This window comes from Saccostrea cucullata, unplaced genomic scaffold (genome assembly GCF_032062105.1).
Source record: "Saccostrea cucullata isolate Sc308-1 unplaced genomic scaffold, CSIRO_AGI_Scuc_v1 ctg130, whole genome shotgun sequence".
Taxonomy (NCBI): domain Eukaryota; kingdom Metazoa; phylum Mollusca; class Bivalvia; order Ostreida; family Ostreidae; genus Saccostrea; species Saccostrea cuccullata.
In genome coordinates, this window is record NW_026939106.1 from 708338 (window position 1) to 726699 (window position 18362).

At 32.8% G+C, this 18362-nt stretch overlaps 1 protein-coding gene across 1 annotated transcript in view; it reads left to right on the top strand.

The window, feature by feature from the left end:
* The window catches only part of LOC134252266 (muscle-specific protein 300 kDa-like), a 133986-nt gene that overhangs the window by 84016 nt on the left and 31608 nt on the right, over positions 1 to 18362 (top strand). Inside the window, 16 exon segments of the mRNA XM_062734705.1 lie at positions 8864 to 8982; positions 10048 to 10255; positions 10693 to 11022; positions 11330 to 11450; positions 11844 to 12049; positions 12354 to 12496; positions 12787 to 12973; positions 13361 to 13660; positions 13888 to 14214; positions 14640 to 14789; positions 15060 to 15233; positions 15738 to 15950; positions 16315 to 16431; positions 16713 to 17039; positions 17356 to 17501; positions 17978 to 18158. Coding sequence (XP_062590689.1) covers positions 8864 to 8982; positions 10048 to 10255; positions 10693 to 11022; positions 11330 to 11450; positions 11844 to 12049; positions 12354 to 12496; positions 12787 to 12973; positions 13361 to 13660; positions 13888 to 14214; positions 14640 to 14789; positions 15060 to 15233; positions 15738 to 15950; positions 16315 to 16431; positions 16713 to 17039; positions 17356 to 17501; positions 17978 to 18158 — 3249 coding nt within the window.

Genomic DNA, 18362 nt, shown 5'->3' on the forward strand with positions numbered 1-18362 from the left:
ATAATTCGTTATAACCGTATCAATTAGAAAGTAATTAAATTTATATAGCTGGAGACAAGATGACTTTGCTATACCTATGCTGTTAAAAAATGTAAATTGAATTACAATAAAACAAGCCATCTCAGTCAATTTTCAAAGATTATAAGTGATAATAACTAAAGCAACATATTTTTTGTTTGGTAGAGAGATTCTAACATTATTCATACTAAATTAAGGCACAACATTGAACAAGACTTATTTAAACTAATATATTGATAATCCAAAATTGCTCTTGTGGCAAACATGGAAGATGCTTATCATTTTTTCTTTGCAATTGTAAAAAAACCTTAATGCTCAAAGAAACTATCTTTTTCAAATGTAACATCATAAATGTACACCATGCTATGGGCAACGAAAATCTTTATTGAAGTTGATTGGCATTTTTGCTGCTGTTCACAAATTTATAAATGAAGCAAATTTCTAGATATATTAAAGTCATAATATTTGTAGGTAAAAATACTTTTTGCATGACTATGTGTTTATGTTAAGGAGAAGAACTAGTAAGTTGTTAGAACTTGTTTCTTATCCTTTTGCTTGTCAATGAAATATGTTCAAAACAATCTATGTATGTGCCACCCCCAAAATTTGAAACCAAACTTATCAATTAAAAGTCGACTTGCTTTGTCAACTAAGCAATTGCTGACATAGAAACCTTTGCACAAAGGAACATCATCTTTCCATCAAATTAACTTAAGAAATACATGGACTCTGAGAAAGAAAAATCAAACTTATATCCTGCTTGATGGAAATGTTTCTTTTCACAATGATTTCTATCACAGTCACAAGCAAATTTGCTAAAGATGAAAGTCATTAAAGGAGGTAAAAATCAATTTTCTTCATGACTGAAAAGGAACTGCAATATTTACTATCACATTTTCTTTATGTGCTTGGTGTAAGTGTGGTGTGAAGCTTAAATCAATTAGGACCAAAAATTAGGAAAGTGTAAAAACTCCCTTTTGCAGCCAAAAAAAAAAAAAATGTATGGAACAGATTTATCATGAATTTTACTATAAACTAATAATTTTGACATTTAATTTAAAATAAAGTTTATTTACTATCCTGTAACAAAAGTTACAAATCAAAAGCATAATATAAGAGATGTTGAGCAATACCAATGCCTAATGAATTTCATTAAGATATATTATAACGTTGACCTGCTCACTTTTCCAAAGGATATAAACTTTATATTTAGTGATCAATCAATTTCATATTAAATTTAAAGCTCAATGAAAAATAAATGCATATCAATTAACACAGTTTTTTACTATTTGTATTATTGTTGTCTATTATACTTGCCGATGATTTTGGCCATTCTTAAAATTGCCCAAACATGGCTGCGATGAAAGAGAGATAACTGTTTCTGTGGTTTAAAATGTGTTGAATTTTTGAATTCAGGGATGATGACATATATAAAGGTTAAAAAGACAAAGTACTTTAAAAATTAATAAACATTAATGTTACAATTTCACATTAAGCCCTCCACATGCATTATGTTGTCATGAATTGCATTTTTATGACCATATCCTGAAATTTTCTTCAAAAATGACCAAAAGAATAAATGAACTTAAAGTATAGGGACAAGCAATTTTATGTAAAATGTGAAACTAGGTCTCTCTTTGTTATACAGTAATTGAATTAAGTGGCAAACTGGTCCTGAACAACTCTTAAATTGGTACAGTGCAGAGGAATCAAAAATTGTCCAGAATGGTTGTTGGTCTATTGATATTTACAGACTTCAGATTTAAGTCATCAACTAATTGGCACATATATATTCCTGTAAATCCATGAGGCCAAATGTAATTATAACCATGGTGATGTTAATCTGATTGTGTGATGCAGAATGGCTATGTAAAACAAAATTGACAACCAACTCGAAATAATATTTTTATGTCACTTGAATGTGTGTTATTAATTTAGTTAATAAATTAATTAATTAAGTTAAGTAAATTTGTTGTAGCCTATCATAGATCAACTGTTTGCTGGATTTCAAACTTTCTGCACTTTGGTTTGACAATAAACTTGTTAAGAACAAACAGAGATATACAAAAATGTTCCATCTCAAACTGAATGTTTATTGTAAACAAAAGATCAAATATTTCATGAAAAATTTATAACAGAATTATTTTATATTGGGCACTGGGGACAGACATTGTTGCAGCTAATAATTTTAAAAATTGACTATAAAAAATGAAACAATGCTGAAAGAATAACACACCCCATTAGCCATATAGCCAGGATGAAATACTTTTTTAACTAATTAACAGCTGAATTTGATGCAGACTGTAAAAGAAATAAAAAACATAACACTCTGAATGAATGTCAGCAGGAACTTTAATATTATAATTAAAAAAAAGAAATAAGGGAAAAAACTTGGATCTTCAACAAAAGAAAAAGAATTAAGGTTTAAACTAAGGGTTTGTCACCAAAATGTTATTGCTGGAAATATTACATCAAGCTGAGTAGAAAGAAAAAAAATGTGAAACTCTTCTAAGGGTCATATCTTAGCAACAGAGACTCAATAAAAGTTTGTTGTTGACCAAAAAGATTTTGTTTGGGCCATAAAATCTTGGAGGAATTTTCATTTTCTCTCAGGTGTCCAACTGAGGGCTGAACATATTAGGACTCTTTTTAGCTCACCTGAGCCAAATGCTCATAACAACTGAGCTTTACTCTTAGAAAATTTGTCTGTTTTTGTTGTTTCTATTCTCATTAACTTTTCGCATTTTCATGTCATTCTTAATAATAAGAACAATCAGACCAATTTTAACCAAACTTGGCACATCATGTATCCTTTGGTGAAGGGGATTAAAGTTTGTTCAAAAGAAGGGTCATAACTGTTCGTCGATTTTATTTTGCGGGGTCAAAAGATTAATTTTTACGTTTTAAAGATTTTATATTGTTGTGAAAATATTTTGCGAATGCAATCGTGTGGAATAGTAACTGTGAAAATAAATCTTCCTTACATGGAGTAGATCCAAGTTTATTAGAATCTGACCACAATGGATGATCCAAGTTTTATTGAAAAAATCTATATAAAAAAATATTTTTCTGGAGAACAGCAAAGCAGTGAACAGGCATATTTAAAAAAGAAACACCCTAAGGTAGTGTTGATTTAAATTTTTTCAAATCATGCAATGGTGAGTCATATTTATAAGGAAACATCTTCAGATAGTGTTACTAGTGATATGAGATTTAAGTTTGTTCAAATAATGACTGCCACTAGGGCAAAGAGGGGCTTCATTACATAATTTTATTGAACTAAGAAATACATAGCAAAAAACTTTTAAAATCTGATGAAGAAATCGAAGGCATGATTAGTTAAATCAACATTGAAGAAATTTCAGGGAGTTTTAATTTAAGTTTGTTCAAATGATGACCCATAGAGGTAGGGCGGGGCCACAATGGACAATCAAAGTTTACATGTAAATAAATAGTAGGAAAGTTTTTAAAAAAAAATCAGTATAAGATACATCATGGAGATTAGTTGATATTTAAAAATACACAATTGTCACACAATCTTTGTACATTTACTCCAGGATAAATGATTGACATTCATAAAAAGATACAAATGCAAAATAATTAAAGGTATTCGACTGAATAAGACAACCACCCTTGTACATTATTGCTTTAAATCTAAGATTGTACAGTTTAGTATTTGTTCATCATTATTAAATTCAAGTTTTTTTTTAAATCCCTGCATGTGCAGTGCCTTTTGTTTAATTAAATAAAACCCTGGAGATGTTAAGAGGATTTACAATGTTGGTAAGTGCAAATCTATCCATTTGTTCTGTACAAGTAGAGAAATAATTTATGGATCTTGAATTCTGCATTATGTAGTAGTATATAACCAGCTTTTTCTCCATTTACAATGCAGAGGGTCATGATTTCATTGATTGCTTTTATGAAATATTTACCAATGTTTCACAAAATAGGCAAGAGTCCAGAAAATTTTCCCTTTTCAGGGGATGTATGATTAGGGTATCAACATTAAAAGTACTGTCCATTAAATGTAAAAGTCTTCCAGATACATGTGGACAAGACAGATAAAATCCAGGAAATGTAAAAGCATTGTATATAGGGCCCTGTGCCAGCCATTATATTTCATGGAATACAAATTAAAGGGATTGATTTTTCACCAGTATACTTATACATGGTTGAATAGGTAAAATTTACAATGTTTGAAATGTGTAAAAGACAGGGTGTTTTAAATGTCGGCTAGCTAAGGCAGAGAGAAACTTTTGGACAGTTTTTCCATTCTGCTCTTGGAGCCTATAGTTTGTGGATGAAACATCATGGGTTGAAATATGAAAGATGAGTGAATAAGTGTGACCTGGAACAGTTGAATTATAGGCACTATATGTGTGGAAATTAATTAACAGCATTGACTTAGTTGAAATGGGAAATAACTTTTCTAGTCTGAACTGCAGTAGGAATAAAAAACGAAAAAAGAAGAAAAAGGTATGCAGTGTTTATCATGGTGATTTTTATTTGATTTTCTAAAATTTATTTTCAAAATTTAATATATAATACTTTTTTTTATGGTCATGCATCTTTCTGGCAATTTCATCAGCTGCTACTAAATTATTTGGAACATTATTTTTTATATTTTATAAAAAAAAAAATACAATGATAGAGGCAATTTTTTTGTTTTGCAATATGTCTTAGATATTTATAACAATTATGAAACTGATAAAAAAAATTGCATATTGTGAGCTTCAATTGCATGATTGTATTTCTGAAAGGTACAAAAAAATTTTTATCAAAACTAGCACTGAAAATTGATTTAAACTTTTTTTTAATTTGATACATGCATGTCTTGGCATAATAATTACTTGGAACAATTGCAAATCTGTCTAGTATCCAGACAAACAAAATCATGACCTGTAATTTTCAACTGGCTTAATGGCTTAAGTCTCCGGTCCTCTTGTTATATATTACCCCTTAATTGATGTCCACTTACTTTTATGATAGTAAACTCGGATATAAACTGTAGTTTAACTTTGAACTGTACGTAATTTCTCTTGATAAGTTCACTTTCTAGTTGAAGACAAATACTTGCATACCTTTCTAAAATGAGAAAGCTTAATTAAAAGATACGATTCCATCAGCCTACATAATGCTATTGTGAGTGCATACAAATATCGAAAACGAAACTGAACGTTTAAAATTTGAAGTTTTTCAAGTTGCCTTATATGCAAATAAACTTTTATTTTTGACCCTCTAATACTGTCCCAAAATAAATCAAAAACTTAAAAAAAAACTATCATTACCAAAGTTAAAACAATAAAGCACATGCACAAAGAAAGCATACAGGTTCCAAGCTCTTGTGTATTGACGTATTATATTTTGGCACAATTAGGGTCAAAATTTACCTTGTCAATATTATTGTGTGTCTGTCGAAGGTTGAGAGATTTTTATTGTTAAAGGTTTGTCAACAGGTACACTGAAGAATTATATATTGAAAGAGATTTAAGCATTCAAATCTGATATTATATGTTTAAAGGGCCGAAGACTCAACCATAAGAAGTCATGTTCATATGAAAACATTATGTAATGTCAAGTGATTGAATTTTAAGTTATGTCCACGTACAGGTGTAAATATTATTTTTGTGGTAATACCTAGTATTCAGAAGTTTGAAGAAGAGCTAATTATATCTAAAGTTTTAAAAAGACAATACCATATGCCCATATAAATATAAATTAATTGGGTTGTCGACTGGTAAAAATCTAGAAATTGTTTTATCTGGCTGGTAATTTTTCATCTTGAATTTAAACAAAAAAGATTGACTTCTTATCATTATTTGTGCTTCCAAATATTCTCAGAGTTGAAATGTCAACAGTTTGTGTATTCTATATTATTAAATCTCTGACCATTGGTTTCACTATGGATCCAATAAATAAGCCATTGCTTCATATTAATGTACACAGCTAAAGTTTTTATTTTGATTCATTTCAAGATACTTTAATTATATTTAAATTTGAGGCATAAATAAGTAAGTAAGTGATAAAGTGCCAAGTGTATATCAAACCTCCTCTGATAATATCTCTATGCATTTTTGGCCGCAACAAAAGTTTGAGATAATGAAGTTTGACTGTATTTGCCTGCCACTATTTCACTGTCTTAACAAGAAGGAAATGGATCCAAAATAAACCATACACCCACCTGAGAGATATAGTACTTGCAACCATCAAATGTAGAACAGGGTCTTTAAATGAGCCATTGGTTAACTTCTCATAAAAGCTATAATTGCATGATAATTGCTGTATAAACAAGTTTATCAAAACCCTTTGATTTCATTTTGTTAGAATTTATGTGTTATTTAAATCGAGCATCGCATTTTTAGCAAATTATTATGAATAGTAGATTTCAATATTATTATAAGTAAATTGAGGTTCGCTCGTTTGAAATTTATCAATAATAATGAATCAAATACATGTACTCTAATTCACTTTACATTAATGTTATTTTAAATAAATTATTGCAGGAATTATCTGACAGTTTTTAGGTTAGTAAATCACGTTTCATATAAACCAAGAAATTCGTAGGTGTATTTTATTTCAAAACTTATTTATTTTCTTTTAATCATATGCCTGTTTAAAGTTCCAATATCCTATCCAATGCAATATACTACAAATGTATTATATTTATGCGAAACAATATAATATAAATAATAGGTGCATTTTTGAATGCATATGCAAACATAATTCAGATACTGACCTGACTCCATAACTTTTATTATTAAAATCTAACACAGATTGTTGCAGAATTTGTTTATTAAATAAGTTGACTACAGAATTTTCAAGTGCAGCACAGTAAAATCTGGTTATAATAATAAAAGTCCTTGAGACTAGGAATTTTAGTATCTTAAAAGCACCAAGATGCTTCATATCAGTACAGGCAAAAGCCAAAAGTTGCTGAAGAGATTTATAAAAAATTCAATTTAACCAATGTATCCTTAAAACTGAATTCTAATGCAATTGTTTTGTAAAACACTCTTTGATTGGCTAATGCACATGTTTGGTAAAACAAGCATTAACGAGCGTGAAAGCTTTTTCATTGTGACGTCATAATAGAGCGACGCAAAATACAATGCTCCGTGACGTATTTCATGTAACAAAATTCAACAAAATAAGATGTAAACAACAAACAAAATGCATGGATTGCATTAGAATTGGAATAACTAAACTGTCAGTTAAGATTTAAGTGTGAGTCCAGCTCCGCTTACTCCCTGAAATCCAATATGGACCGTTAAATCAGCATTAACGGTCGCAAATACCAAATTAGAAGATAGTTATTCCCTAATTCAATTATAACCAAGTTTTACTGTATTTCACAATTTGATATCAAATTCACAGGTGTCATGTTCAATAAGCAGATAGGGAATCCTATTGATTCTCAATCTACTGTGGATAAAACTCAAGAGGATCATAATACAAACAGTAATTAGAGCCTCTGATAAAATTATTTAGGTTTCCTGGGTGTTAAAAATTGCATACCCCTGTACAGTGGATATTTTCTGTAACTGGATAAGGCCATGTAATACCTTTTAAACATCTATAATAATGTAAAATATGATACACGTACATTGTACCGTTATATCAAAAACTGATCAATATACCAGTATTTACTTGCAAAATTAAACGGCTTTTCAAAAACATAGAGTTACAATAAAAATTGGGACTTTGATGTGCAGATGAATTATGATAAAGAGGAGAAATTAATTTAATTGTACTTTTCAACTTCCATTGGGACACACTTGCCATTCTCCTCCTGGAAAAATAATTTAAAGAAAACAAAAATGTACAGAAATCACTGTTGCCTATTTGAATGGAGGAAAAGTATTCAAATTACAGTCGATCAACCCCATTTTCTCAAACTCAATGGAAGCAAGAAAAAAATTTTAAGATATCAAAAGATTCAAGTTATCAGTGTTCAGATTACCAAAATTTAACTGTACTGCATTTATTTCAATAAAATTTTAAGAATTCAAATTGTGTATTACTGAGACTGAAGAGTTCTAATGCTTGAATATTTTTATGTTGAGTTGTGTATGTTATGTTGTGTATGTATTACAAAGTTTATTTTATCTATAAGAATATCAAGATTTGATTGTAAATGAACAAAATCCTTACTGTGCTGTCATACTGAGCAGACAACATACCAGTAAATCCAAGAAAGAAAAATGAAAGAGCTTAACTAAGGTACTAGCAACAGACCCAAATATGTGGATTGTCATTTAAAATGGTTTCACTGGTATTCAAGAGACAGACACCCACAGTGATAGATTTGGTATTACGTAAATTTTTTTGAATCCTTAACTTTAAATTTGCCACATGGGTCGATACTAGGTCTAGCTCTTAGTGTTTCTGTCATATTCAGGATGTTCCATTACTTACCAGTATTAATCCTTCAAACTTTGGTATACTTGCTGAAGATGCCTCTTTACATGTTTATCTGGCAATAAAATAATGTGCATGAAATGTCTCTTTGACTTAGTAAGCATTTGAAATCTGGTGTTTTACTTTTTCTTGGACTCTACACATTTAAAGTTTTCATCTTATTTGCAATAAAATCAAGCAATATTACATATCTATAGGGCTTTATAATCCCAGTCTGGAAGAGCAGTTGATTTCATGAGTTCTAGAAGAAACAATTAATTGAACACAATTTGATCTGTATAGTTCCTGCTTCATTCACCTATCAAAGTTCTTTTACAACTGACGCACAAAAAAAAGCAGCTTTAAAGGGGAGGGGGAATGAAAAGTAATTTATTTCAACTGAGATTTAATCCTGTAAGATAATAATGTTTTATTCCTTTTCCAGAAACTATCAGAAGATGTAGATAAACAGAAAGATTCTCTGGATGGTTTACACAGTAAGGCAGGAAAACTCCTACCAAAGATCAGTCCCAAGGACCAGAGTCTGGTGGAAGATAGTCTCAGGTAGAGATCTAGTTAGGGATGGGGTGGAGGGATGCAGGGGGGGATAACAAGGTTAAGCAGATGGAGGGAGGGTCAGTCTAAAGGACCAGAGTCTGGTGGAGGACAGTCTCAGGTACGGATCTAAAAATCTGGGGAGGGGGATCATAACAAGGATTAGTGGGTGGTGGGGGTCAGTCCAAAGGACCAGAGTCTGGTGGAGGACAGTCTCAGGTAGAGATCTAGTTAGGGATGGGGTGGAGGGATGCAGGGGGGGGGGGGGATAACAAGGTTTAGTGGGTGGAGGGGGGTCAGTCCCAAGGATCAGAGTCTGGTGGAGGATAGTCTCAGGTAGATCTAGTCGGGGGGGGGGGGGATAATACAAGGATTAGTGGTAAGCAGCATATCTGTAGCTCTCTGGCCTGAAAAAAATTGGATGCACTTTTTGTGTGCAATATGTAAACACAATATTTTCAATTTGTGGCACTGTAGCTGTTCGGTCAGTCAATATATTTCATTTTGGAGAGCTACAGTTTTGCAGCTAGGATTATTGGGTGGTGGTTGGAGAACACATGCAAATGGGATATGCAGGCATCAAAGGATTAGATTAATTTCTACAATTTTAAGTGCATTAGAGGTTTAAGAGGTATTACTGCAGTATGTTCTTTTAACAATTATTTTGTTTCATATCTTTAAATTGGTACATAAATAACTACATGTATAAACTTCAATTTTACTGCAGAGATTTATGATGGTCAGTGACATTTTTAAGAGCGACACGAACATTTAAAATGTCAGGTTAAAATGTCAAAATTATCAATGACATACTTATGTGACACAAATATTATTTTATTGATAAACTTTATACACTCACATCAAGAAAGTTGAAAAAGCAGTTATTAAATTTTAATTTAGTGTGTGAGAGATTATTTATGTAAATTATACGTTAACTTAGAATCTAGCATAATTGATGGTCACTTCTTGAGCTCTATGTGACATTTCATACTTTAAAAAGATTAATATCAAGATCAATAATTGCATGTAAATTGGCCATATTTCTTTATACTCATAATATATTTTCTTGTAAAGGTCAACGGACAAGAGGCATGGAGAGCTTCAGTCTAGGATTGAAAGAACAAAGAAGCAGTATGATGCTGTTTTCGGAAATCTTTCGGATATCAAGGCAGAGGTTGACAAATACCTACTATGGCTGACACAGCAAGAGAAAGCAATGTCAGAGGAAGTGGCTCCAGGCACACATAATGAGAACACTGAAACAAGATTACAGAAAATAAAGGTAATGGATACAAGAATTTCAACAAATTGTATATGAAATATGGTTGAATTTTGGTTTCTTGAACATCAATATCTCAAATGCCTTGAATATGGCAAAGTGAGAATTCAAGAAGTCAAAATCATGCACTTTTCTTTATGTAAAGTCAAACCTCAATAGAGAAAATTTTTCAGATATCAAAGGATTTGAGTTATAGAGATTAAAATAATTCAAGAATAAGTAGATGGAACTTCTCAATTACTTTGACATACATGTATATCCATGGTTTTCAAGATATTGGTGTTTTAGATATTTTGAATTTTATCCTCTGTGTATCAAAGACTTGGATATTTCATGATCATTTTCTGCCCCATTAAGTTTAAGAAAATAAGGTTTGACTGTATATTAAGTCTTTGTTGACACAATACAGTATGATGATTATTCTTTGAAAAATTATCCAGGGTCTTTGCGACGAGTTGCAATCCAAACAAGCAACAATAGAAGTCGTGAAGGGGAAGGTGGAGGAGCTGCAACGAGATCTTCCGCAGTCTGAACGAGAGGTGGTGGACCAATGGGTGACAGAGGTTTGCGACCAGCACCACAAGGTGTACCACCTGGCCGGTGACCAGCGTAAACTGCTCGCCAGCAGCGTGGAGCAGAGAGATGTGTTTCACCACAAACTACAGCAGGTCTATCATTGGCTCCAGGGCAAGGAAAAAGAAGCCAATAAGCTTCAGAGTTCTGCCAGTCTAGCTAGTCAGGATGTGGAAAAACAAGTGGAAAGATGCAGGGTAAGCTTTTTTAGTATTTGAATACTGGATACAAAATTATTTCCCATCTGTAACATTTCACCCTCTCATACTTGAAATGGGTTTTGCCCTTTTTCAAATCCACCCACTGATACAGAACTTCGTGTTCAAGAGTAGATGACTGTTTCTGTTGATTTAAATTTGCCCATTGACAAGGAGGCAAAATGGCAATAGGAAGTTGGGCCTATTTTTTTTATACAGTAATACTTCTGATATAACTGAGGAGTGAAGTTCATCTGTTAATCTTGATTGAATTGAATAGATGAGCATCTTTTTATTTTCCTACTAGGCATTGCAAAATGAGCTGACACTCTATAAACCTCAAATTGAAGAATTGCAGAAAAGAGGGAAAATGTTGCATGTTGATTGTACTCCAGAGGAAAAGACAGAAATCGATAAAAAAGTTGCTGGTAATTAATATTTAGTTGCATTTTTTTTCCATGTTGACATGGAAACCTAAAAGTAGGTCATGGTGTCCTAGCTTTTAGCCTTTCACATAAAAAATTCACATGATGACCTGACAGCCAAAAAGTAGGTCATGGTGATCTAGATTATAGAGTTTGATTTTAGTCATATATTATTACCTATATTAGTAGAAATTAAGGCATAGTCAGTTGCATGTGACATGCATCCTGCATTCCTTTAATAAGTCATAAATTTCATACACTTTAAAGAAAAGGAACATCAAACATTTTCAGTTTATACATTATGAGACCTTATGATAATTGTGAGCCAACCAAACAGTTGAGGAGTCATACAGTAAAAGCTATGCTTAAAATGTATTTTATGTATTTTTTCAACAGATGTAGACATTCGCTACTCAACATTAGGGAATGACCTCTCCACTTGCCATAACTTCCTTCGTGATGGAGTCACTATCAGGAAGAACTTTGAGACTGACCAGCATAAGATAGATAAATGGTGTAAGGAGACAGAGATGAGGTGTGCTACAGAACCTAATCTGGACTCTGCTGTGGAGGTCTTAGAGGAACAGCTCACGTATTACATGGTAAAGTTGCTCTTTGAATACATGTATCCATCTCATCACAAATACTTTAGTTATAGAATAGATTGCTTTGATGATGTTTTGAAGATGCAATCTATCTTGATTAAGTTTTAATGAATTATAAAGAAAAATAAAAAAGATATCATGTTTGCAATGAGCATCTACATGTAGACATCATTAAATACTAGCTAAAACAGGTAATCTGTGGCACATATGAATCTATGGTTTCATTTATCATTGGAAGAATATTTTTGTATTTACAGAAATAATTTTTGAATTCAATTTTTCCTTTCTTTTGAATTTACAGAATCTAGAAAAACAGTCCAAAATGTTTGAATCTCTGGTGAAAGTAACAGAAGAGACAGGAAGTTCTATTAAAGGCCACCTTCCTGAAGACGAGAAACTAAAACTGGAGCAACAAAGCCACACTGCCACCGAAAAATTCCAGAAGTAAAATATTAACATTCTTGTTCTTGGAAAAGGAGACAAATTGCTTTCAATATTATACAGTAAAAAAAAAATCTAAATATTTGTCTCTGGTACTCGGCTATAAACTGGTTTTCCTGTAAAAAGTAAAGTGTTCTTTCTGAAAATGGCAAAATGTATGGATGAGAGGGAAGTTTGAAGCCCTTGGTCTGGAAAAGATGCTGCATTTTTACCCAAAGTGTCAAGACTAATGGGCTACTTCTTTTTACTCCATAATTATTGTGGTTCATGGGATTTTTTTTCATATTAAATAGGTGTGCGGAACTTATTATGAGCAGACAACAGTGCCTGAAGGAAGCTTTGACCACAAGAGCTGAAACTCAGGAAAGCATTTCGAAAGCTGCTGACTGGATGGACAATATCGAAAAAGAGTTCAAAAAGTTGCCGAAAGCCTCAGGATTTGATGTTGTAGATGGAGAGAAAATCCTTAAGCAATGTGAAGTAAGAATTGTTTTATCTCTTTTCTGTAAAACTCAGTAAGGTTCAGTAACAATATAATGTACAGTAAAACATGTGTATAGCAAACTCACTTATAATGAATTGATGCTTACATTAAGTGATAACTATATATTTAAAATATATTGTGAACTTAATGAATATGAGGAATTTATGTACTACTACAGTATAATGAAGCAAGTTTGTCTGTCCTTGGCACTTGTTATAAACATGTTTCACTGTACTTTCATAAACCTAAAAAAAAAATAGAGAGGTTTTTTTTTTAAAGAAAAAGGACATGATAAAATAAATTTAGAACAAGTAAAAAGACTGAGTGATTTATAGTATTGCAGAAATATTTGAGTAAAAAAAATATTTCTATTTTATTACAAGGCTATTGGAGAAACTTTATCAGTGTATCAGCCCACCATTACACAGTTGAACCAGGAGTCTGAGAGACTCAGGAGTAGTGGTAAGAGTAGTGACGCTGACAGTATCCTGAACATTACAACCAAGTACGAAATCCTACAGGATCAAGTCGCACAACAGAGGAAAAAGTACCACAAAGGAGTCACACTGGGACAGCAGTACGAGACCCAGAAGAAGAATTTAAAAACATTTTTATCCGAGGCCAAGGCCGAGTTGGAACAGCTGGATTCTCAAGACTTGCCACAAAGAATAAAGTCTCTTGAAGTAGGAATGTGTTTTAAAAAATATGTATAAATAAATAAATCAAGGACATTTGATATCTTGATTATCATTCTATTGCAACAAATTTACATTCTTATTTCTAAATATTTTTCGAATATGAGCATTTGACCATGCATACTTGCATGTACTGAACTTTTTATCTTGTTGCATAGTTATAAGTTGTTTTGCTACCTAATTACAGCTTAATTTATACTGATTTTATTTTTAAGGCTTTGGCAGAAAAGTTAGTGGCCACAGACTCAGAACTTATACAACTCGAGAACAAAGTCCGACAACTCATCATTGAAAATCCCGGTGAAGATGTCAGCTCCCTAAGAAAGGAGCACCAACAAGTGGTAGAAGAAGCTGATCTCCTTAAGAAAGCAGTGCAGAAGAAATTAAAACATTGTAAGGCTGTTCAGAAGAGCTGTGAAGAGTTTGAGTTTTTGACGGAGGAGGCTACCTCTTGGTTAGAACAGAAGGAAGAGGCCCTAGCTAATTGTGGACCACTGGATCTGGATACTGCCATGATAAACTCAGCCATCCATAAACATCAGGTACGTACAAGTGTTAACTACTGTAGTCCCTGGTAAAGAGAGCATGGAACGAAGTTGAAGAAAAGGATATTTTACAAAATGAAATAAATATTGCATTATCAAGGGAAGTAACTCCTGAGTAAATGATGTCAACTTTGAATACACACTTGTACTAAGTGGTCTTATCTGACAAATAACAGTTACTGTCTCTTTAATTATGAAAAAAATGAAAACATAATATATGTATATTACATTAGGGAGCCACAAAAATTTGTTGGAGCTCAAAGTAATCCATATCTGTCTGTTCTATTTTAAATGCTAGTGTATATAGACCCATATGTTTTTATAAGGTCTACTCACTTAGCCACTTAGACATTGATTAAGCTAAAATGGTTGTCAGTAATTTCTGCAGGGGAATTAAGAATGTATGTGGTCCTTTTTTGCAGAACATTGTAAAAGAGGCCAATGAAAAACTGACCAGATTGAAAGAGAAAGCCCAGACTGAGACAGCTCACTATGACAAGCTGGGAGAACCTGTTCCCGAGAGAATTGTGGAAAAACTGGAGCAGATTGACAGCCTGGAAAATACATTAACAGTAATGAACAATTATTTTCTTTCCACAGCTATTTTCCTAAATACTCATTTTGAAAATAAAAACCAAAATATTGCATTTCATTTTTATATGATTTGTTGCAAGTATGAATTTACATATTAAATAAAATGTTTGAGAAAACTTGAAATCTTGGATTTCCTCTCTATTATGCTGGAACTAATATTTCATTTTGGTAATTCTTTTCTGAGTTGAATACAACAGTTTAAGAAATATTTTGGATGTAGATATTTCATAGGAATGTTTACATTTTAGAGTGCTATTGCAAAGAAGGAGGAGTACCTAATAGCAGCCCAGGCTGATCGTGTTCAGTTTGACAACTCCATGAAACAAATCAATGACTGGTTGTCAGGGGCAGAAACTCTTACTGACTCCGGATACGATACCCTGGACTTTGAAAACTTAAATGACACACTCACTGAACATCAGGTAGGCTTTCTTTAATTTGGTCGTAAAGATATATTTAATATTGGGCAAGAAATTATTGGGGGGCTAGATTGAAAAAAATATTTATTAGAATAAAGCTTCCATATACAGTGGACCCTCATTTCTCCGGACGCTTTGGTTCCCAGTAAATTTGTCTGGATACGTGAAGCATACGGATATCTGAATCACCAGTTAAACAAGACAAAATAACATTTAAAAATTTCGTTCCGATGAAAAATCGTACGGATACTGAAGCATCCGGATATCTGGCGTCCGGATATCTCAAGGTCCACTGTAAACAAGATTTGTGAGATTTCTGTGAAAGCATCAGCACAGTTTATTTACAATGTTAATGTTTAGTCGTTAATAAGCATAAGGATTTAATTCAGGCTTACACCTTCATAACCATATTGCATCCTTTTAGCTCATTCTCAATCATCCTTAAAAGACACAGATTCTTGTTGAAAAACATAGTCTAGATATTTTCACATTTCTTTTTTTGAACAGGACTACTTCCATGAAGCCAGTATGTGTCAGGATGAAATGGAGCAGGTCCAGGAACTCTCAGAAAGACTCCTGCCTACCCTGGATAGCAACGATACAGAAACTCTGAGGCAGACCCTGAAACACACCAACCAACGACTCAACACGGTGATGGCTAAGTCCAACAGAAAGCAGGAGATGCTGGAACAGAAAAGCAAGGAGTGGAAGGAGTTTCAGGTTAGGACTAATTGTTGTTGGTTACTAATCAGTAATGTTGACACCATTTGGTTAGACTATCAATGGTCTTACATAGATTCCAGCTCGAATGTGTGAGCAATTAAAGGGAGATAACTTTCATAAAGCCATACCACATGGTGCATGCACATAGCATGTATTCCCATCTATGAGGTATTGTAAAAGAATGAAACTTAAACAAATGAAAGAAAATATTTAGGGGGTGCACATCCTTAAATCAGAAAATCAGAGTATTAAGTTGTACAAAGAATCATTGAAATATCTCCTTTAGTTTGTATGTCTGAATGTACAGTATATTCTCCAAGCCTTACTGAGTTGATTACAACATAAATTATTCTTTCTGTAGGAAGCAGTTATGGCCCTTAATGATCAGTTTGGAACACTGGAAGAAGAGTTTACTAAAAGTGAAAATATTCCAATTAGTAACCAATCTGCAGTGAAGGATCAGATAGCAGCCACCAAGGTAAAAAAAAGTATCTAGAAGTAAAGATAGGTATATTCAAAAATAAGAGCATTGTAATGCAACAAATAATCTGTTTTCTGTATGTTAAAATGTCTTAGATGTTATAATCAAGTTTCAAGATCATGAAGCAGTCTTAAGCTTGAATTAAGTTAGAATTTTAGTCATTCAAAAGATGAATATTTAACATAAACTGACTCTTGAAAATTAAGATCTACATTTTCTTAGGATGCATGAGACAAAGTATGTGGATAAATTTGCATTCAATTTAATATTTTTTAAAGGGCCTTTCTGAGAAACTAGAAAAGGTTCACCCAGAAGTGAATGACTTGCATGATAAAGCCCACGAACTGGAGAGAGTGGCCAATCTGTCTAGCTGTTCAGCCATTTCCAAGCTGTCTACTGACTGCAATCAGAGATGGCAAGAACTGGCCAGTGCTGCAGAAGGCAAGCAGATGGCGCTGTGCAACATCAGTGAAAACTGGGAGGACTTTACTAACCTGGCCAGCAACCTGGACAAAATGCTGCTGGAGGTTGATGAAGGAGTACCTGAGGTTGATGTTGAGAATTGTTCTACCCTAGAGCTCAGCAATCAACTCAGGAATACCAAGGTGAAGTAAAATCATTTTTCGTTAAATACAGTTGAACTTCAGTATTTCAGACTTTGATATCTCAAATACTATGGATATGTTGAAATAATCTAAAGTCTCAACCAGGCAGGTATTCCTTTAGTACTAAGTTAAAAACCTTGATATCTGGAATTCTCAAAAAGTATTTTCTTTGCCCCAGTGAGTTTGAGAAAATGAGGTTTGACTGTATATCTTGTCAAATGTATGTATGTTTGTTTGTTTTTAAAAATCTCTCAGCCAATCAGATTCAAGTATTTTACATGAATATCTAATAACTAGAATTATATATTTTGTACAGGACCTCACATGTAGATTAGAAGAATCTGAACCAAAAATACTTGCCCTGAAGAGATGTGCACAGTCTCTAGAACAGAGTCTGCCCACAGCTGAGGGGAAAGTCCAGATTCAGGAGAAGCTGTTTGATGTCATGGAGAAAGTAGAAAGGTATTTATTTCTTAACATATTTACATGCTATTCACTGTGTTTGAGAATATCAATTTGATTTCAAATGATCTTAGATTAACTAAATGGAAGACAAACAAAACTTTTTCACACAGTTCCAGAGATCTAAACAGGTAAGTACAAGAACATGATTTTGAGTGTTGCCAGAAGAATGCAGTACACATTGTAGTATAGATTCAACATTTCTCTTTGGCAGAACTATGGTTACAAAATGGGTTCATTTTACAGGAAATCTCTTAATGAATATTACTTTTAAAAACATTGCCAGAATTGAGGGTTAGGGTTCAGTTCTGAAACTCTATTAGTACATGTTTAAAAGGTGAATTGCCTATCATTTCATTTTACTCTCATCCCATCACCACCACCCCCATCCCCCCCCCCCCCCCCCCCCAAAGTGTAGATTTAGAATTATTTAGACTGTGGTTTTGAAAAGAATGAATGTGTTTATTTTTGTATAGGATACAAGGCAAAGCCCAGGAAACACAAGCAGTATTGGAGGAGGAGGTAGAGGACAGAGAGAATTTCAACAAAGATTTAACAGACGTCCTGTCTTGGTTGAGTGAAACTAAAAACGCAGTTACCACCCTTGATTCTGGAAAGCATTTGTCAGATGTCACAGAAAAAGTACAGGAACAAAAGGTAAAAGAAGTAGCAAAACTGAACAGTTATCTATTCAAGCACATATATTTTAATAGTAATTATAAAATCAAACATGGAACAACAATCATGAAAATTTTGATTCGCTAATAAATCCTAAATAACTTTTTCACAAAAATATGGTGTCAAATTATAAAGTTATAACTGTAGTAACATAAAGGATTTTTTTTCATTTTTGGAAAATTC